The sequence below is a fragment of the Pristiophorus japonicus genome, chromosome 14 (genome assembly GCF_044704955.1).
Source record: "Pristiophorus japonicus isolate sPriJap1 chromosome 14, sPriJap1.hap1, whole genome shotgun sequence".
NCBI classification, from domain to species: Eukaryota; Metazoa; Chordata; class Chondrichthyes; family Pristiophoridae; genus Pristiophorus; species Pristiophorus japonicus.
The window spans coordinates 106,849,260-106,871,210 of record NC_091990.1 but is presented as its reverse complement, the minus strand read 5'-3'; the positions used below and the strand labels follow the sequence as shown (position 1 = coordinate 106,871,210).

Sequence of the window (21,951 nt, the reverse complement as noted above, 5' to 3'; positions counted from 1 at the left end):
GCCCTTGTGAGGTCAAAGAAAGCCATGTACAAGGGTTGGTGCTGTTCCCTGCATTTCCCTTGCAGTTGTCGCGCAGTGAAGATCATGTCCGGTGTACCCCTTAGTGGGAGGAATCTGCACTGTGACTCTGGGAGGAGCTCTTCAGCCACAGGGAGAAGATGGTTGAAGATGACTTTCCCATTGGCTGACAGCAGGGAGATTCCTATGTAGTTACCGCATTCGGACTTGTCCTCTTTTTTGAAGATGGTCACCATTACGGCATCTCTGAGATCTTCTGGCATGCTCTCCTCCTTCCAGATAAGAGAGATAAGGTCATGCATTTGTACCAATAGTGCTTCCCCGACATACTTTAGTGCCTCGACGGGGATTCCACCCGCTCCCGTTGCCTTGTTGTTCTTGAGCTGACGGATGGCCTCGTGCAGGGCTGGGGTTTTGCTGAGATAGTGGCGGGTAGCATGCTGCTGGATGGAGCCGAAAACACTCACGTCAAAGGCAGAGTCTCGGTTAATGAGATCTTGACATCCACTGGTTCCGCTTTATCCACCCTGCTCGTTACATCCTCAAAGAACTCCAGCAAATTTGTCAAACATGATTCCTCTTTCATAAAACCATGCTGACTCTGCTTGACTGCATTATGCTTTTCTAAATGTGCTGCTACTGCTTCCTTAATGGACTCTAGCATTTCTCGGTTGTTTTTCACAAGCTACCCGCTGAGCCACGGCTGACAAGTAAAAATAGAAAAGAGCATTTGGGTCAGAAAATTTTGAGGAGGGATTTTGAAAAAGTAAATAAGGAGAAATTGTTTCCAGTGGCAGGAGGGTCAGTAACCAGAGGACACAGATTTAAGGTCATTGGCAAAAGAACCAGAGGTGAGATGAGGAGAATTGTTGTTGTGATCTGGAACGCGCTGCCTGAAAGGGCGATGGGAGCAGATTCAATAGTAACTTTCAAATGGGAATTGGATAAATAGTTGAATAGAAAATATTTGCAGGGCTATGGGGTAAGAGCAGGGGGAGTGGGACTAATTGGATTGTTCTTTCACAGAGCCGGCACAGGCTCGATGGGCCGAATGGCCTCCCTCTGCGGTATGAGATTCTGGGAATGGAAATATGTCAGTCACAGGCTTGAGGTGAAAACAGATGTTAGCTCTCATTGCTGTACAAGTTCCAATGCGATCCTGAAGCTGTCTATGTTTACCTTTCAGGTGTGTGTGCAGAGTGTAGGGGCTGTGAAAGGGGGCAGGGGAGAAAAGAACAAAAGGGAAGGTCTGTGACAAGGTTATACTTGGCTGGTTAAAAGGAAGCTGTAACTATTACTTTCCTAACAGACTTCACCAAACTACAGCACTGTAAATCTATACATTATTCCACTAACAGTCCAACATTCCACTATTATAATCGTTAGGAAACCTTTCATCCTAATTTCTAACCATGGCTCCAATGGTTCGACATCCTTCACCTTCTCCACATTAGCAGTATCTGGGTTGGCGCGTGATATTCAGAACAGAATATTATCTGGAAAAGTAATGCTGAATGAACGGGACATAAAATAGATAAGGAACGGTAGCAGACAGATTGACGCTGACGTTTCGGTCAGGGCTTCTTTCGGACGAACGCCTCTGACCGGAGAATTGTTGCGAATTTACCGGGTGGTCCCAGAGGTGGCTGGGATTGGTGGTTGGGGGAGGCCTTCTCTTCCCGCACTGCAAAACGCGCTCCCATCCTCCAGGTCCCCACGCAGAAGGTGCAGTCACGTGTGACTGCTCAACCAATCAGGAACAGTATTCCACAGCTTTCTCATTAATATCAATCGGGACTCCGTATCTATGAGGTCTCATTGCTATTAATGAGAAAAAAAACAAACACACTAAACACCACAATAAAAAATAAACAACACACCTCACATAATTGAAATTAATTGAAATTAAAGTTAATAAATGTCTTAGAAAAAAAATATTTTTCGATTTAAAAAAAAAAAGTTTTGTAATTAGGGTTAAAAATAAATTTACCTTCGTGGGCAGGGTTTTTAATATTAAAATGTGTTTTTGAAATTTTATTTTTATATGTTTTTGTATGTTTTAAAACTCTTACGCTTGTAAAAGTAGGCGATGCGCCTGCTTTTATCAGGCGCAAAAGTTTTCACGGCATTCGCTGGGCAAGAGATGGCCAAATACCGCAATCTTGCCCGCACGAATGTCCTGGCTGCCGAGACACGTGCGATCAAGCCAGAACTTGACGAATTGGAAAAGCCGGTTTTCAGCGCCATCCGTACACACTCTGTCCGGATCCGCAGAGACCGGGATTTCTGACCCAATAAAAAACAAGGAAGTTATGCCCAACATTTATAAAACACTGATTAGGTGCCAGCCACAGTACTGTGTCCATTTCTGGGCACCACACTTCAGGAACGATGTCAAGGCCTTGGAGAGGGTGTGGAGTGGATTTACTGGAATGGTTCCCGGGATGAGGGACTTCAGTTACGTGGCGAGACTGGAGAAGCTGGGGTTGTTCTCCTTAGAGCCGAGAAGAGTAAGAGGATATTTAATAGAGGTATTTAAATTCATGAGGGGTGTGTGATTGAGTATTGAGCAAGAACCCGTTTCCCATAATGGGAGTGCTGGTAATAGGCAAAATTAGCCAGGCTGGAATGAGGAATCATTTTTTTACGCAGCGATTTGTTGTGATCTGGAACGCGCTGCCTGAAAGGGCGGTGGGAGCAGATTCAATAGTAACTTTCAAAAGGGGAATTGGATAAATAGTTCGAAAGGTGAAATGTGCAGGGCTGTGGGAAAGAGCAGTGGGAGTGGGACTGATTGGACAGTTCTTTCAAAGAACCGGCAGAGGAACGATGAGCCCAATGGCCTTCTCCTGTGCTGTATGATGCTGTGATTTGTTCATGTTCTTGGGATGTCCCGAAGTGCTTCACAACCAATGAGCTAATTTTGAAGTAATCACTGCTCACTGTGATTAATTGGGCAATTTGCTGTCCGAAAGGCTTCACAAACAGTAATGAGATTTTATAAAAAGACTTGCATTTATATATAGCATCAGTTATGGCCTCAATATGTCTCAAAGTGCTTCACAGCCAACAACGTACTTCCGAAGTGTACTCACTGCTGTAATGTAGGAAATGCAGCAGCCAATTTGCGCACAGCAAGTTCCCACAAACAGCAATGTGATAATGTCCAGATAATCTGTTTTAGTGATGTTGATTGAGGGATAAATATTGGCCCCAGGACACTGGAGAGAAGTCCCCTGCTCTTCTTCGAAATAGTGCCATGGGATCTTTCACGCCCACCTAAGAGGGCAGATGGAACCTCGGTTTAACATCTCATGCGAAAGACGACAGTGCAGCGCTCCCTCAGTACTGCACTGGGAGTGTCAGCCTGGATTTATGTGCTCAAGGCCCTGGAGTGGGACTTGAACCACTAACCTACTGACTCAGAGGCAAGGACGCTACCCGCTGAGCCACGGCTGACAAGTAAAAATAGAAAAGAACATTTGGGTCAGAAAATTTTGAGGAGGGATTTTGAAAAAGTAAATAAGGAGAAATTGTTTCCAGTGGCAGGAGGGTCAGTAACCAGAGGACACAGATTTAAGGTCATTGGCAAAAGAACCAGAGGTGAGCTGAGGAGAATTGTTGTTGTGATCTGGAACACGCTGCCTGAAAGGGCGGTGGGAGCAGATTCAATAGTAACTTTCAAATGGGAATTGGATAAATAGTTGAATAGAAAATATTTGCAGGGCTATGGGGTACGAGCAGGGGGAGTGGGACTAATTGGATCGTTCTTTCACAGAGCCGGCACAGGCACGATGTGCCGAATGGCCTCCCTCTGCGGTGTGAGATTCTGGGAATGGAAATATGTCAGTCACATGCTTGAGGTGAAAACAGATGTTAGCTCTCATTGCTGTACAAGTTCCAATGCGATCCTGAAGCTGTCTATGTTTACCTTTCAGGTGTATGTGCAGAGTGTAGGGGCTGTGAAAGGGGGCAGGGGAGAAAAGAACAAAAGGGAAGGTCTGTGACAGGGTGGAAGGCAGGAGAGATTAAGTGACAAATGGGATGATGGTGCGAGGCAAAAGGAGATGGTAATGGGTCAAGTTAAGAAACAAAAGTTGAGTCTAAGAAGGGTCATTGACCTGAAACGTTAACTCTATCTCCTTCCACAGATGCTGCCTGACCTGCTGAGTGTTTCCAGCATTTTCTGCTTTTATTTCAGATTCCAGCATCCGCAGTATTTTGCTTTTGCAAAAGATGAGTCTAGATAGAGCGTAAATGGAGTTGGCAGAATCACCAAACATACATTGTGCTAACTGAGGAGGCTTCCATCGGCACTGAATCGTTGCTAACCTTAGCCCTGACTTTCAAATGTATCGGCGACAGATTCCTTACTGAGAGAGGCTTTTAATCACGAGGTTTCACTCCCCCGACAGTGCGGTGCTCTCTCAGTACTGCCCCTCCGACAGTACAGCACTTCCTCAGTACTGCCCCTCCAACAGTGAGGCGCTTCCTCAGTACTGCCCATCCAACAGTGCAGCGTTCCCTCAGTACCTCCCCTCCGACAGTGCAGCACTCCCTCAGTACTGCCCCTCCGACAGTGCAATACTCCCTCAGTATTGCCCCTCTGACAATGCAGCACTCCCTCAGTACTGCCCCTCCTACAGTGCAGCACTCCCTCAGTACTGCCTCTCCGACAGTGCAATACTCCCTCAGTATTGCCCCTCTGACAATGCAGCACTCCCTCAGTACTGCCCCTCTGACAGTGCAACACTCCCTCAGTACTGCCCCTCTGACAGTGTGGCGCTCCCTCAGTACTGCCCCTCCTACAGTGCAGTACTCCCTCAGTACTGCACCACCGACAGTGCAGCACTCCCTCAGTACTGCCCCTCTGACAATGTAGCACTCCCTCAGTACTGCCCCTCCGACAGTGCAACACTCCCTCAGTACTGCCCCTCTGACAGTGCAGCGCTCCCTCAGTACTGCTCCTCCTACAGTGCAGTACTCCCTCAGTACTGCGCCTCCGACAGTGTAGTACTCCCTCAGTACTGCACTGGGTGTGTCAGCATCGATTTTCGTGCTGAAGATCTGTGGAGAGAGACTTGACCCCACAACCTTCTGACTCAGAGGTGAGAGTGCTACCCACTGAGCCACGGCTGACACATGATCCCAATTTGAACAGTGTGAATATTTCCCCTTTCCATACCTGCCATACATTCTGTCAGATTGAAGGTGAAAGGCAAAAGAACCAGAGGCGACATGAGGAAAAGCTTTTCCACGCAATGAGTGGTTAGGATTTGGATCGCGCTGCCTGCTAGGATGGTGGAAACAGATTGAATAGTCGCCTTCAAAAGAGAATTGGATAAATACTTGAAGGAGAAAATATTGCAGGGCTATGGGGAGAGAGCGGGGGATTGGGACTGACCCTATGTTCTTGGAAAGGATCGATGGGGTGAATGGCCTCCTTCTGTGCTGTAATATTCTTTTTGATGTCCTGTTACTGACTGCTCCATTTTTGATCGGGGCGGAGGAGCGGTGAGAGATTGGGTCCCAGGAGAGGCGAGGGCCCAGGGGCAGCACGGGCCAGCCCACACTGCGACCTATGGACAGTAGGAGCATGAGTGCTTACTAGGTCCGTGCAGCAGAGCTGGTCTCCAGTCGTCTTGATTAATCCTTGCCACTGGACCAAGCCCGTGTGATGGCTGGTGTGCAACGGCCACCACACATTAAAAAAATCCATGCACAGGCATCTTCCACCCTTCAATATGTAGTTCAGGACCTGGAATGTCAGGTCCCTCATTGAAACACCTATGAACTCATCCCTTTTTGGTGTGGAAGCAAGTCATCCTTGATACGAGGGACTGCCTAATACTGCTATTCTATTATCTGTGATAATAACAAACACATTGTTCACATTGCTGTGAAAATATTATTGGTTGATCAGCCTTTCTCCGACCATTTGATTCCTGACATGCAACCACCTTTCGCCCTTCAGAAATTCCGCAGAAGAAGGAGGAGCAAGAGGCGGCTGAAGCCATCCCGAATTCCGTGCTCTTCGCCAACTGGGGCCACGATCTCAGTCCCGAAAAGCAGCGGATTGCTTTGGAGAAGTTCCAGTACTATGGCTACAACAGCTACCTCAGTGACCAGCTGTCAATGGATAGGACCATTCCCGATCTCAGGCCTGACGGGTACGTTCTACGCACTACACTGCTGCATTATTTTATTTTCGCGGGAGGAAGGGAAGGAAATTGCGACCCTGAAATTCTATGGGGTGGGGGCTGGTGGGGGGGGGGGGGGGGTTGGGTGGATTCACCTAATCATCCCCGGTGGTGCAATGTATTTGCTTCATGGGTTCTTTGCTTAAGAATTCATAGCAACACATTGCTATTAAGTATTAGTTGGTTTATTAACAAAGGTTTGTACCCTGTATAACTGTAACAAGATTTTTCTGCTTTTATACTCCATCCCCTTTGCAATAAAGGCCAAGATTCCATTGGTCTTCCTGATCACTTGCTCTACCTGCATACTAACCTTTTTTGTTTCATGCACCAGGACCCCCAAGTCCCGCTGTACTGCAGCACTTTGCAATCTTTCTCCATTTAAATAACAACATGATCTTTGATTTTTTTCTGCCAAATATCGGGATTGCGAGACACAAGAAAAGGCCAAGGTTGCTGGAACATGGAGGAGGTACAGACAGAAAGGCTGATGGGAAGGCCGGGCTAATATTAGACGAAGTAACTGGTTCAGCAGGAAAACAGGTGGAAGATTGAATCGCGGCTGTTGCGGTTAAACCATGCGATAGTTAAAGTGACATTGCTCCGTGTTAGCTTCAGTGTGTCCATTGCTCTGACCAATCTGACACTGGCACCTCCCCTACTCACCCATCATTCTGACTAACCTCCAATATTAGCAGATCCTAATCGGACAGTGATCCCGAGCTGCTGGCATTTAACACTGCTGGGACACCCAACAAAAAACAAATTTGAACATTGTTTCATATTAGATCACGTGACAGAAGGCATCCAATCAAAGAAAGAGGCAAGTTCGAGTTTAATAAAGTACAGGAACCAAATAAAAACAGGCATTCTGTGTTTTAATGTTTAGTACAATGCATGCTTACATTTATTGTGCTCTGTATCTGATCTACCTCGTGCAACGTATTTGCTTCTTGGGTTCTTTGCTTAAGAATTCAGAGCAAGACATTGCTATTAAGAGCTAGTTGGTTTATTAGCAAAGGTTTAACAATCACACTACACATTACCAGTTCATCCACCAGGCTCACAACCACCTGCCTCATCGTGGATCCCCCGAACCCAACTGGCTGGGGTTTTATTGAGCCTTGTGAACATCACATGACTGACTAAGCCACTCAACAGCTCTATCAACCTGTGATACTCACAGGTGCACACATTACACCTCGCTTATAAAATAGCTTAGCATACTGAATGAAGATATACAGGCATTGAACCTGAAGCAACAACTCCTTTTGTTACTACTCCAGTAAAGGAGAACAACCCATCTGTTTTCAACAAAGGTGCATCTCGTTCACCTTTTCCCATCCTGCGAGAAGCACGATCCAACCATAACGGAGCTGTTGAATAATCACTGTGATCAATCTCAATCAATGGCTGGAATTTTCCTAGGGGGATGACGGAGGGGTCAACGGGCAGGATCTGTGGCAGGTCGAGGGTGGGTAATTAGATTTTTTTTGACAGCATGTCCCAATAGTGTGTCCATGATCTCGGATCGGACCCGATCGTGGAGGCGGGTGACCCAGTCAATCCAATTTCTGGCTTGTTGACAGACCATTAATAACGGTTTTAACCTTACCTTATAACTTTAACTGCTCGCCCATGGGATCTATGCTGCTCATGGACCACATCTGTTAACCTGAGGCGGGAATTAAATGGCCACTGCATCAGCTGATTAGTTTGACAGCTTGAAATGTGCTATAAAAGCTCGCACCTCACAGCTCTTCCCTTTCCAAGCACAGAAGCTGTTGTTTACTCCATTTGGAAGGCAGATTGAGCTTTATGCAGGTTGCAGGTGTTTGGATCAAACTCTCTATCCAGTGTCACCTCTCTCAGCATTGACAGATCGCTTCTGTCATCTCAACTTCACCTGCCACCTATTCCATCAGCATGGGTGCCTTTTATACGCTCTCACTTTGGTGCTCAGAATTCCACCACGATCATCCCCAACACCAGAATCACCAGGCACACCAGCAGCACCAACAACACCACCAACCTTCTCCGCAATCAACTGATGTTGCACAGGACACAGGGCATCAGCACATGACCACGTTGCTGCCCGGGAGGCCAGGGATGGCCTCACCATGGCCACATTTACTTCGTCTGATGCTGTACACCCTGGCTGCCACATGATGTGCCCACACCACCATAACCATCGCTACATTGCCCAAGCCATTCCTTTCACACTCATCAGCATTGCAGGGGGAATACCGTTATGTCTCACCATTCACTGCAACTTACTAAGCTGCAGACAAATTAGTCCAAGAATGCAAAGTTTTGAAAATAAAGATTTAAATGTTTGACACCACATTAACAGAAACTTGGATAAAACAGTCAAGTGGCTACCCTTGTGTGTTGTTAGTTGGTATGCTTGCACTAGAATGAGGGGGTGTGGGGGTGGCTCGTGAGATTCAGTTGTGAAAATGAAGATAGAGAGAGAGGGATGGGTGGAGGTACAAGGTCATTTGGTGTGAGTACGGATGTGCAGGAGTAGGGGGTAGGGAAGGCAGAGTGACGGGGATGCGATGAGTGGCACAGCAGGATGAGGTTGAGTGTGGCTTTGTACTCACGTTTCCTGATCTACTGAGATCATTGAAAGGTTTGCACCACTGCAGCCTGGTCCTCCTGACAACATCCCTGCTTGTGCCCCTTTCTGCAATGTGCAACTGGGCTGCGTTGGTGTCCTGGGGAGGTCTCTTCCGCCCATTGCAATGGAAGAGAATCTCCCTGCGTGCTTATGACTCCATGGGAGAGCCTGGGTGCAGCCCTGCACCTCTGTGCAGTGATTGTCAGTGTTTGCAGCACCTCAACTGTCAAAATAAAGTTGGCCACGGTCCCTTTAAGGGAACCAGCTGATGACCCGTCATCAAAAGTGCTCCATCTAATTGGGCCGGGAAATGTGCTAGATGGGCTTAACAAGCCCCAATGAGCTAAGCTCATTTTAGGCAGCGGGATGGAGCCAGCAGCGGGGTCGCGACCCGCGACCGACATGGGCTGCACTGGACCCGCCGTGTGAGCACAATCCCAGCCGATGCGTCTAAAACAGACCCAAACACGAGGAGCGAAAAAGCCCCAGTGGTGAAGAGCTTTGGGAATCACAGGTCCAAAGTAACCATCTACAAGATGCACTACAGCAATTCACCAAGGCTTCTTCGGCAGCACCTCCCAAACCCCCGACCTCTACCACCTAGAAGGACAAGAGCAGCAGGCGCATGGGAACACCACCACCTCCACGTTCCCCTCCAAGTCACACACCATCCTGACTTGGAAATATATCGCCGTTCCTTCATCGTCACTGGGTCACAATCCTGCAACTCCCTCCCTAACAGCACTGTGGGAGCACCTTCACCACACGGACTGCAGCAGTTCAAGAAGGCAGCTCACCACCTTCTTAAGGGCAATTAGGGATGGGCAATAATTGCTGGGCTAGCCAGCGACGCCCACATCCCAGGAACCAATTTAAAACAAAACCTCTTCCGAAACATTACACTCAGCACACCTTGGGCTAGAACCTCCACTTTTGTGGTTACCGGCGTGGGCGGTAAAAAAAGGTTTTCAGATCGCCGGCTTCTCGCCCATTCTCAAAGAACCTGGTCTCCACTTTTGAAAATGGGCGTTACCGCGAGCGATATAAAATGGGCGGTATCGTTAAATTTTTTTGACCTTCTGCTGTAAAGTGTGGCCGTCCTTAGCAATAGCATGGCAACGCTCGATTCTCGTGATTCAGGAGGTCAAGGGTCACCATGACATGTGCAGAAGAGGAGACAGAGAGAGAGGAAGCTCAAAGGGACTAAAGGCGTGTCTGGGTGTGGTGTGGCTGCTTTGGGAGGAAGTAGGGAGACTTTAGAGCTTCACAGCAAGTAGGCAAATAAAAAGTAGCTGTTACCAGCCACACATTTGCCTGAATTTGGCCTATAATGGAGGGAGAGGAGGAGGCATCACAGCACACTGTGGAGACTGACGCTGGAGAGAGCAGTGAGCTGGGAGAGGAGCACATTGGAGGGCGCAAAAGAGCCAGGAGTTTCTCGGATGATGCCTCCCTCCTGCAGGAGGTCAAGTCATGCTGGGGTGATTTGACACAGGGAGGGCGTGGGAAGCCTACTCCAAAAGCCTACCAGAGGCTATGGACCGAGGTAGCAGAGGTGACCAACGAGGTGGGTGAAGGCAACCAATGCCGCAAACGATGGAACGACCTTGTGGGATCCGCAAGAGTAAGTATTACATTGATTTACATGTACTTATGTATTTATATAATTTGATTTGTAACAGTCATGATTGACTATCATCAGATGTGAGGTCTTTGTTTTACTCAAAGCCTGCGGTCACGGTGTACGTCTTTAGGTAAAGAATGATAATTATCATAATAATCATGATTACATCTGTCGGAGCTATCAGTCTCTGTGACAGTACCTAGCAATGATATCACGCAATGATCTCATGCCATGTCGTCCTGTCACCTTTTACAGAAGATGCTATCGACGATGAGGTCCGTGCAGAGGCGAACAGGTGGGGGGGGCCACCAGTCCCCAGCAACATCACTGAGATGGAGGACCCGGTGCTCGCACTCGTGGGGAAGCACTCCCAGACAGCCACGACGCATCTGCAGACCCTGAAGTGATGCCACGTGAGTAAAGCTTACACCATTGCGTGATGTAAAGTCAATAGATGCCACACCCACTCATATCCGAACAATCATATATGATAGATGATTTCTAAAATTGTCATAGAAATAATGATGGCCCAATGAAAATCATTGGATTGCACAATGTGATGTCTGCGATGATTTTGAGAGCGGTAGTGCTTTTGTTGTGCACATGCTGTGTGTAGCGCTGGACTCAACTTGACACCTTAGCACCCCCTTCTCCTCTAATAACCTCATTTGTGTTTTTCAGCTCAGCCAGCAGTGCGTCCCAAGGAAAGACTACAGAGACCAGAAGGCGGGGGCACGGGGCAGCAGTCGGCGGACAATCCTACATCTGGAGGAGCCCCGATTCTCGCCCATCCATCCGCTGGGTCTGTTCTCCACGGATGAGAGCATGGACTTCTAGGAACCTGCATCGCCATGCTCCAGAAGCCATTCCACCCCAAGGCCATCTTGTGGTCCTCCGGTCATTCCCGCCTCCACTCTGGAGGTACCAGCCCCAAGCACCTCGCCACAGGACACCCTATTTGTCCCCAGGACGGCGCCGACCCCGCGGAGGCCTCGTGAACACGGCAGGTCTGGTCCTCAAGCGCCAAATGACAGCGGAGAGATGGTACAGTTGTCCAGGACGACTGTAGACATTGGTGACCAGCTCATCGAAGCTTTGGGGGGCATATCCCGACAGCTGGCCACCATGACCAAGTACATTCCGCGGATGGCGGAGGCCCTGGATGCGATAGCCAGGAATACTGTTGCCACAGGCCTCCCAGTGGTCCCCGAGCACGGCACTCCGCCCCTAGGTTCTGCACCACCACTGTGAATGACAGATGAGAGCAAGGACCAAGATCCTGCTTCTGCATCAGAGAATGTTGCCCCCTCGGCACCCCCCCACTCCCGTACCCGTGCAACCACCGCATCTGCCTTCAACCCCCCCAATGAGGCACCGCCTGAGGAGTTCCTCGGTCAGGCGCCATGGAGCGAGGAGGGGAAGGGATAGAAGTGGGGAGAAGAAGGGGAGGGAGCAAGGAAAGTGAGGTGCATGTCCGCACGTGATGGCTGTATTATATCTCCATCTGGGTGTAAGCAATTTGTTGCAATCTATGGGGGCTGGGGACTACGCTCCTGCTTTGCCTTTGTATTCTGTGTTGCTGGACATGTTGACCATGTGATTTATGTCAATGGTACAAAAAGTGGGGTGTGGGTGGGGGTTGGGTGTTGTTGCCTGTGATACTTATGATTTCAAACCAATGTTGGTATAAAATTTCTGTTATTGAACATAACCTTGTTGAGCATTGTCTCAAATAGCTGCACCATTACACACTGGTGATTCCTTACCATGAAAGGGTTAAATACAACTTAACATCAATCAACGTAAACTTTATCTGGCACCAAGGTGATGGGCACCATTGATGTCTGAGCTTCACCCACACAGCAGTGTGTCAGCGTTGTCACTCACATCAATGCTCTTTCAGGCAAATCGTTCAGATATCAGCTCCTCACATAAGAGTGTGATTTTTAAAATGCCAGCCACACCGCTGGCGTTTGTTCAGAAGAGTTCCACTTTTTTTGGGCGAGCGATATTGTGGGCGATATGTGTGCGAGGTGGTGAAATTGATGCTGGGCGATCTCATGGCTGCTACTTTCGGTAAATATGCTCTTTATGACAAAAAACAGTGGGCAGGCGGTATTTTTGAATCTCAGCGTTAAATCAGTGTGGAAATTAACGCTGGGCAATATTATGGCGGTTGATTTCGCCCATTTTGAAGATTCCGCCCAAGAAAAGTGGGCAGGCGGTAATATTTTTTCCTGGCGTTAAGCACATGGGAAAGTAACGCTTGGCGATAAGTGTCCGAAAAATGGACATCAGTTTCCATTTTGTTGCTAAATGGGCGATATCTGGGTGTTAGACACCATTTCAGTGGTAAAATGGGCGTTAAGTGGGCGTTAAGCATGCAAAAAAAGTGGACGTTCTAGTGCCTTATCTCTCTAATCACTGACACACTGCCAATATATTATTAAGCTGGGTGGCGGGGTGAGCTGTGAGGAGAACGCTAAAAGGCTGCAGGGTGACTTGGTTAGGTGAGTGGGCAAATGCGTGGCAGATGCAGTATAATGTGGATAAATGTGAGGTTATCCACTTTGGTGGCAAAATCACGAAGGCAGAATATTATCTGAATGGCGGCAGATTAGGAAAAGGGGAGGTACAACGATACCTGGGTGTCATGGTACATCAGTCATTGAAAGTTGGCATGCAGGTACAGCAGGCGGCGAAGAAGGCAAATGGTATGTTGGCCTTCATAGCTAGGGGTTTTGAGTATAGGAGCAGGGAGGTCTTACTGCAGTTGTACAAGGCCTTAGTGAGGCCTCATCTGGAATATTGTGTTCAGTTTTGGTCCCCTAATCTGAGGAAGGACGTTCTTGCTATTGAGGGAGTGCAGCGAAGGTTCACCAGACTGATTCCCGGGATGGCAGGACTGACATATGAGGAGAGACTGGATCGACTGGGCCTGTATACACTGGAGTTTAGAAGGATGGGAGGGAATCTCATAGAAACATATAACATTCTGACGGGACTGGACAGGTTAGATGCAGGAAGAATGTTCCCGATGTTGGGGAAGTCCAGAACCAGGGGACATAATCTAAGGATAAGGGGTAAGCCATTTAGGACTGAGATGAGGAGAAACTACTTCACTCAGAGAGTTGTTAAACTGTGGAATTCCCTACCGCAGAGAGTTGTTGATGCCAGATCATTGGATATATTCAAGAGGGAGTTAGATATGGCCATTACGACTTAAGGGATCAAGGGGTATGGAGAGAAAGTGGGAAAGGGGTACTGAGGTGAATGATCAGCCATGATCTTATTGAATGGTGGTGTAGGCTCGAAGGGCCGAACGATCTACTCCTGTACTTACTTTATATGTTTCTATGGGCCCAAGTTTCGAGCCGCGTCTAGAACGGCGCAGTCCCGACCTGGACGCCCGTTTTTCGCGCCACAAAGTGCGGCGTAAAAACTTCCAGATTCTCCAGCTCCCTGCAGGTCGTTTGCAGCTCGGCGCAGCGCAGCAGGAGCTGTAGGGGGCGGAGCCAGGTCCCTGCGCTGAAAACAGTGCCGGGACCTCTGCACATGCGCGCTACAGTGGGCGCGCATGTGCAGTAGCTCCAGGCACCCGAAACTGTGTGGGAGGGGCCGAAGCACGCAGCCCCTAGCCCTGGCCGAATGGCCTCACTGGGGCTGCGTGACTAAGGCTCCTCCCACGGCCAGCTCCTGCTTCCTCCCGACCCGAGTCGACTCCCGCTTCCCGCCCCCCGCTTCCGGACCGGACCAGACACCGACCCAACTCCCGCTTCCCCCCCCCCCCCCCCCAGCCCCTGGACCGGACCCGACCCGACTCCGACCCGACTCCCGCTTCCCCCCCACCGCCCACCCCCGCCCCTGGACCGGACCCGACCCCGACCCAACTCCCGCTTCCCCCCCTCCCCGCCCCCGGACCGGATCCGACACCGACACCGGCCCAACTCCCGCTTCCCCCCACCCCTTCCCGCCCCTGGACGGGACCCGACCCGACACCCCGGACTGGACCCGACACGACTCCCGCTTCCCCACCCCCCCCGCCCCCGGACCGGATCCGACACCGACCCGACTCCCGCTTCCCCCCCCGCCCCCAGACTGGACCTGACCTGACCTCCCTCTCCCCGACCTGACCTCCCTCTCCCTCCCTCCCCCCGACCCGAACCGACCTCCCTCCCACCACCCCCCCCGACACCTACCTGTAAATCTGGTACTGGGGACGGGTCCTGCCCGAAGTCTCGGGCCCGGCCCGTTCAACCTCCCCTCCCCCATCTCCTTTCCCCCCCCCCATCTCCTTTCCCCCCCCCCCCATCTCCCTACGCTGGGGGGAGGGCATCCCAGCACGCTGTTGGAGGGCTCCCGGTGCTGCAGTCGGTAAGTAGAAAATTTTTTATTTATTGATTTAAAAAAAACATTTTTTCTTATTAATTTTTTTTGATTGATTTATTGGTTGATTTATTTATGTTTTTATCATTTATTATTGATGATGGCTCTTTATTTGTAAAACTGAAGTGTTTAATGTTTGTAAACTTCCCTTTAAACCACCCCCCCCATTCCCTATGCCTGATTTGTAACCTACGCCTGATTTTCTAAAGTGCAGACAAGGTTTTTTCGTGCGTACAAAAATCTTCACTTACTCCATTCTAAGTTAGTTTGAAGTAAGTTTTCACTGACGAAACTTTGAAAACAGGCGTAAGTGGCCGGACACGCCCCCTTTTGAAAAAAAAAGTGAAACTGTTCTAACTGACTAGAACTGGAGCAAACTAAATGCCGAGAATTCCGATTTCTAACATACTCCGTTCTACACCAGTTGCTCCTAAAAATTAGGAGCAAATCATGTGGAAACTTGGGGCCATTGTTTCTATCTGAGAAACATCGTGTAATTTCATTTGATGAATCAGCACTAACTGCTTCCAACGTCACCCCAGGCAACCTGTTCCATAGTTTGACACCTCGCTCACTGAAACACGGTTTCTGCAGGTTAGTTTTGAATTCACCCCATTCCGGCTCAGATCGTGTCCTCACTCCCACTCTTCCAACAGGGCAGGACGGCCGGTCACACTCGACATTATCCAGTCCCTTTAATCGGCAAATCCTATCACCCTTATGCCCCGATGGGCTGACATTGCATTTGCATGGTGTCACAAGCGGGCAATAGCAAATTGAATGCTCACTTTACAACCCGGCCGAACTTCTTTCCCGTTGCCTTGAATGGATTTTCACTCCTCTCAGTGTTCTTTACACAATGGGACCAGGAGGAGGGCAGTTGGGGAGTCCATCACACAGTAATCAGAGATAGACTTTCGAGTCGACGGGTCAAAAAAACGTTTCTTCCACTGGCTTTTTTAAGTTTTTCAGTTCCTGCTTACAACAACAACTTATATTTATATAACGCCTTTAACGTAATAAGACATCCCAAGGCGCTTCACAGCAGCGTTGGCAAAAAATAACAAAATTTGACACTGAGCCATATAAGGAGACCGTAGGGCAGATGTCCAAAACTTTGGTCAAAGAGGTCGGTTTTAAGGAGCGTCTTATAGGAGGAGAGAGAGGTAGAGAGACGGAGAAGTTTAGCGAGGGAATTCTAGAGCTTAGGGTCTTGGTAACAGAAGGCATGGCCACCAATAGTTGAGCGATTAAAATCAAGGATGTTTAAAATGCCAGAATAGGTGGAGCACAGAGATCTCGGCTGGATTATAGGGCTGGAGGTGATTACAAAGTGAGGGAGGGGAGAGGCCACGGAGGGATTTAAAAACAAGGATGAGAATTTAAAAATCAAGGCGTTGCTTAACCGGGAGCCAATGTAGGTCAGCGACCACAGAGGATGATTGGTGAGGGGACTTGGTGCGAGTTAGGACATGGGCAGCCGAGTTTTGGATACTCTCAAGTTTACATAGGGTAGAATGGGGGAGGCCAGCCAGGAGTGCGTTGGAATAGTCAAGTTCTAGAGGTAACAAAGGCATGGATAAGGGTTTCAGCAGCAGATGAGTTGAGACAGGGATGGAGACGGGCGATGTTACGGAGGTGGAAATAGGCGATCTTAGTTATGCTGCAGATATGTGGTCGAAAGCTCATTTCAGGGTCAAATATGACACCAAGGTTGTGAACAGTCTGGTTCAGCCTCAGACAGATGTTAGGGAGAGGGATGGGGTCGGTGGCTAGGGACCGCAGTTTGTGCAGAAACCATTCTGTCATCACCATGTCTCCAAGTGCAAGACGTCTTTCTGACAACAACTGCCAACGATTCGTTGCTTTTCCAAATGAAAATGTTATTTTTTTGTATGTGTAGCAGGTGCATTAATCAATAAAAGGAATAACTCTCGGTTGTGACATTGGGCACTACCCTGGTGTTTTATTCATAGAATAAGGGCAACAGACAGGGTAGATCGAGAGAAACTGTTTCCGCTGGTTGGGGAGTCTAGGATCAGGGGGTACATAGTCTAAAAATTAGAGCCAGACCTTTGGGAGTGAAATTAGGAAACACTTCTACACACAAAGGGCGGGAGAAGTTTGGAACTCTCTTCCGCAAACAGCAATTGATGCTACATCAATTGTTAATTTTAAATCTGAGATTGATAGCTTTTTGTTACCCAAAGATATTGAAGGTTATGGGCCAAAGGTGGGTATATGGAGTTAGGTCGCAGATCAGCCATGATCTCATTGAATGGCGGAGCAGGCTCGAGGGGCTGAATGACCTCCTCCTGTTCCGATGTTCCTATGATTGCATTGTTGTGAGGTTAATTTGTTTTGTTTTTAGCCTCACTGTGGATTTATTATCCATTTTTGTTTGAAGTAGATGTGATTTATGTGTCTCTGAATTAAACTTCACTCCCACTGTTTGCTTTAACTTCGAATGATCTTGGTGCTATGTGACAGGATGCTGGAAATCTGAAATAAAAACAGAAAATGCTGGAAACATTCAGCAGATCCGACAGCATCTGTGGAGAGAGAAATAGAGTTAACGTTTCGGGTCGATGACCTTTCACCAGAATCAGCCCGCCAATGTGACCCCGAGCTCCGGTCGCCTGTCACTTTAATTCTCCGCTCCATTCCCAATCTGACCTCTCTGTCCTCAGCCTCCTACAACGGAAGCTGGAGGAACAGCATCTTATCTTCAGATTAGGCTTTTTACAGCTTTCTGGACTCAACATCGAGTTCAACAATTACAGATTATAACCTCTGCCCCCATTTTTTCAGACAGTAGCTGCTGATAATGATTCTGCCATTCCCATTTACCCCTTCTCTACATAAGAACATAAGAAATAGGAACAGATGTAGGCCACCTGGCTCCTCGAGCCTTCAATAAGATCACGGCTGATCTGATCATGGACTCAGCTCCACTTCCCCGCCCGCTCCCCATTACCCTATATTCCCTTATCGCTCAAAACTCTGTCCATCTCCACTTTAAATATATTCAATGGCCCAGCCTCCACAGCTCTCTGGGGCAGAGAATTCCATAGATTTATAAACCTCTGAGAGAAGATATTCCTCCTCATCTCAGTTTTAAATGGGCGGCCCCTTATTCTGAGACTATGTCCCCTAGTTTTAGTTTCCCCTATGAGTGGAAATATCCTCTCTGCATCCACCTTGTTGAGCCCTCTCATTATCTTATGTGTTTCAATAGGATCACCTCTCAATCTTCTGAACTCCAATGAATATAGGCCCAACCTACTCAACCTATCTTCATAAGTCAATCCCCTCATCTCCGAAATCAACCGAGTGAACCTTCTCTGAACAGCCTCCAATAAAAGTATATCCTTCCTAAATACAGAGATCAAAACTGTACGCAGTACTCTAGGTGTGGCCTCACCAATACCCTGTACAGTTGTAGCAGGACTTCTCTGCTTTTATACTCTATCCCCCTTGCAATAAAGGCCAACATTCCATTTGCCTTCCTGATCACTTGCTGTACCTGCATACTAACATTTTGTGTTTAGGCCCATCTTTTGTTTCTTAATGTCCCATTACCATCTCCTTTCGCCTCACACCATCATCCCTTTTGTCATTTAATCTCTCCTGCCTTCCACTTCCCTTTTGTTCTTTCCCTGCTCCTGCATTTGCTTAAAACCTGTTACATCTCTAACTTATTCCAGTTCTGACGAAGGGTCACCGACCTGAAACCTTAACCCTTTTTCTCCCTCCATAGATGCTTCCTGACCCGCTGAGTGTTTCCAGCATTTTTTGATTTTATTGATGCTGTCCTATCTGGTTACAGCATCACAGAACCGCTGTGTACCTTTGTCAGCTTGGCTCAGTTGGTAGTACTCTCGCCTCCAGGCAGTGGGTCACGGGTTCAGGCCCCGCTATAGTGATGTGAGCACATAATCCAGACTGCCAATCCCCAAGCTGAACTGAAGGAGTGCCGCACTGTCGGTGGTGCAGTTTCCGAGTTGCTGTGTTAAACTGAGGCCCCGTCTGCCTGCACAAGGGGATGTTGTTAAAGATTCCATGGCACTATTCGAAGAACAGAAGACTTCCATGGTTTTCGGATTTAAGTATTCTCTTGGATTTAGAGGGTTGAGGGGTCTTTAAAATAATTAAAGGAATTGATACAGTAGATTAAACTACATAGGATTACATAGGATATACAGCACAGAAACAGGCCATTCAGCCCAACCAGTCCATGCCGGTGTTTATGTTCCACTCGAGCCTCCTCCTGTCTTTCCTTATCTAAATCTATCACCATAACCCTCTATTCCCTTCTCCCTCATATGCGTGCCTAGCCTCCCCTTAAATGTATCCATACTATTCGCTTCAACCACTCCCTGTGACAGCGAGTTCCACATTCTCACCACTCTCTGGGTAAAGAAGGTTCTTCTGAATTCCCTATTGGATTTCTTGGTGACTATCTTATATTGACGGCCTCTAGTTATGCTCTTCCCCACAAGTGGAAACATTCTCTCTGTATCCACTCTATCAAAACCTTTCTAATTTTATTTGGTCTATTAGGTCATCCCTCAGCCTTCTTTTTTCAAGAGAAAAATGACCCAGCCTGTTCATCCTTCACTGATATGTATACCCTCGTATTTCTGGTATCATCCTTGTAAATCTTCTCTGCACCCTCTCCAGTGCCTCTATATCCTTTTTATAATATGGCGACCAGAACTGTACGCAGTACTGTGTGATGTAACCAAGGTTTGATACAGGTTCAGCCTAACTTCCCTACTTTTCAATTCTATCCCTCTGGAAATAAACCCTAGTACTTTTTTAATGGCCTTGTTAATCTGTGTCACAACTTTTAGTAATTTATGTATTTGTACTCCGAGATCCCTTTGTTCCTCTACCCCACCCAGACTCACACCCTCCAAGTAATAAGTGACCTCCCTATTCTTCCTACCAAAATGTAATACCTCACATTTGTCTGTGTTGAAATTAATTTGCCAATTATATGCTCATTGTGCAAGTTAATTAATGTCCTCTTGTAATTTGTAGCAGTCCTCCTCAGTATTGACTATCCCCCCCAATTTGGTGTCATCCACAAATTTAGAAATTGTGTTTTTGATTCCAAAGTCTAAATCGTTAATATAAATTATAAACAACAGTAGTCCCAGCACTGATCCTTGTGGAACACCACTACCCACCTTCTGCCACTATGAATAGCTACCCTTTACCCCTACTCTCTGCTGCCTGTCTTGAAGCAGAGAGTAGGGGTCTTGTAAACAGAGAAACGATTTCCTCTGGTAGGGGAGTCCAGAACAAGGGGGTATAATTAGAGCCAGGCTGTTCAGGGGTGATGTCAGGAAGCATTTCTTCACACACAGGGCGGTGGAAATCTGGAACTCTCTCCCCCAAAAAAGCTGTGACTGCCAGCATTCAATTGGAGCTTTAAAAACTGTGATTAGTCAATTTTTGTTGGTAATATTAAGTTATATGGAGCAAAGGCGGGGAAATGGGAGAGAGCAATGATCAGGATGAGACAGCAAGGAGGAGGGGCTGAATGGCCTACTCCTTTTCCCATAATGCTTATTGGGGGAGAAATAGCGCTCCTTTTGGGGCGGTAACTTTTAAAAGTTTCAAAAGTTAGCTCCAGGTGCTAACGAAGTCAAACTTTTTAAAAGTTTGCTGTTTGCGCTGCAAGAAGGAGGTGGTGCACTGCATCAGGCGCACGTCATTGCTGGAGCGCTAACGGCAGCAGACGGGACAGAGACCTCACTGGGCCATGCAGCGCTGCCACGGTCAAAGGCTCCTCCCCTCCCTGAAAGGGAAGGGCCATCGCTGCAGGCTCTGCGATATGAAGGGGACCTATCCGGACCACCCAGGGAACGATGATCCCGCGCGATCAGCCCAGCATTCGAGCAGAGTGGTGGGCTGATCGATCGCCGGCAGGAACTGCCGAAAAACCTTGAAGATAAATGCTACTTAAAAAAAAAAACTTACCTGCTCTTTAAGCATCGCCCCCTGAAACGGCCGACCGCCCGATGCACGCCTCCTGCAGCTGTCGGTGTTTGCGCCCGGCAGGGGGCGGAAGTCGATTTTGAGTCCAAGGCGATGCGCGCGGGGATTATGCCCCTGGAACAAATTTTATCCCGACTCTCCTACAACTGCACTTATAAACTCCCAACTGCCCAGCCTTTGGCCCCCCCCAGTCACCACGACATTCCTGCAGCTACCGATCTGCTCAATTGCACCCTCACCACCACATTTGATGCCCTAGTCCCTGTTAAAACCATTACTGTCTGACTCTGGCCATTCCCCCGGTACAGCCCTGATCTTCGCTCCCTCAAGTCCAAGGGACGCAGACTTGAACCGATATGGTGGACAACTGGTTCAGCCATTCACCGCCAGATCTGGCTGCACCTCATAAAGCATTATCCGGTCCTGCTCTCGTCTGACAAAATCGCTCACTATTCCAGAATCATTCTGCAATGTAAAGATAAACTCTAGCTTCTATTCTCCGTTGCTAATCGTCTTTTTAAACCCCTCTCCCCACTCTACCTCACCTCCGACAATAAGTGTGAGGAGCTCATGGACTTCTTTGTCTCTAAGTTTGAGACCATCCGTTCTGCCAGTTCTGCCTCTTCCCTTCCTTCCCTTAGCCCACTGGGCCAAACTTCCTCTAAGGATTCCCCCTGCCCTAGCCCTGACCTCACTTCTCTTTCCAGTTTCTCTCCGATTTCTCCTCATGACCTTTTCGAACTCATCCTGCCCATCAGACTCACTTCCTGCTCCCTTGACCCTATTCCCACCAAACTGCTGACCATCCAACTTCCTTTCCTGGCTCCCATGTTAGCTGACATTGTTAACGGTTCTCTCTCCTCAGGCACTGTCCCCCTCTCCCTCAAATCTGCCGTCATCACACCTCTTGTCAAAAAACCAACCCTCGACCCCTTTGTCCTTGCAAACTACTGCCCCATCTCCAACCTCCCTTTCCTCTCCAAAGTCTTTGAACATGTTGTCACCTCCCAAACCCGTGACTATCTTTCCCGCAATTCCATGTTTGAATCCCTCCAATCAGGTTTCTGCACCTGCCACAGTATCGAAACGGC

At 48.3% G+C, this 21,951-nt stretch overlaps 1 protein-coding gene across 1 annotated transcript in view; it reads left to right on the top strand.

The window, feature by feature from the left end:
* The first annotated feature begins 2,462 nt into the window (after positions 1–2,462).
* Positions 2,463–21,951, top strand: part of galnt18b (UDP-N-acetyl-alpha-D-galactosamine:polypeptide N-acetylgalactosaminyltransferase 18b) — a 180,368-nt gene continuing 160,879 nt past the window's right edge. Inside the window, exons 1-3 of the mRNA XM_070898742.1 lie at positions 2,463–2,528; positions 3,957–4,017; positions 5,993–6,188. Of these exons, the coding sequence (XP_070754843.1) occupies positions 2,463–2,528; positions 3,957–4,017; positions 5,993–6,188 (323 nt within the window). The remainder of the gene's footprint in view (positions 2,529–3,956; positions 4,018–5,992; positions 6,189–21,951) is intronic.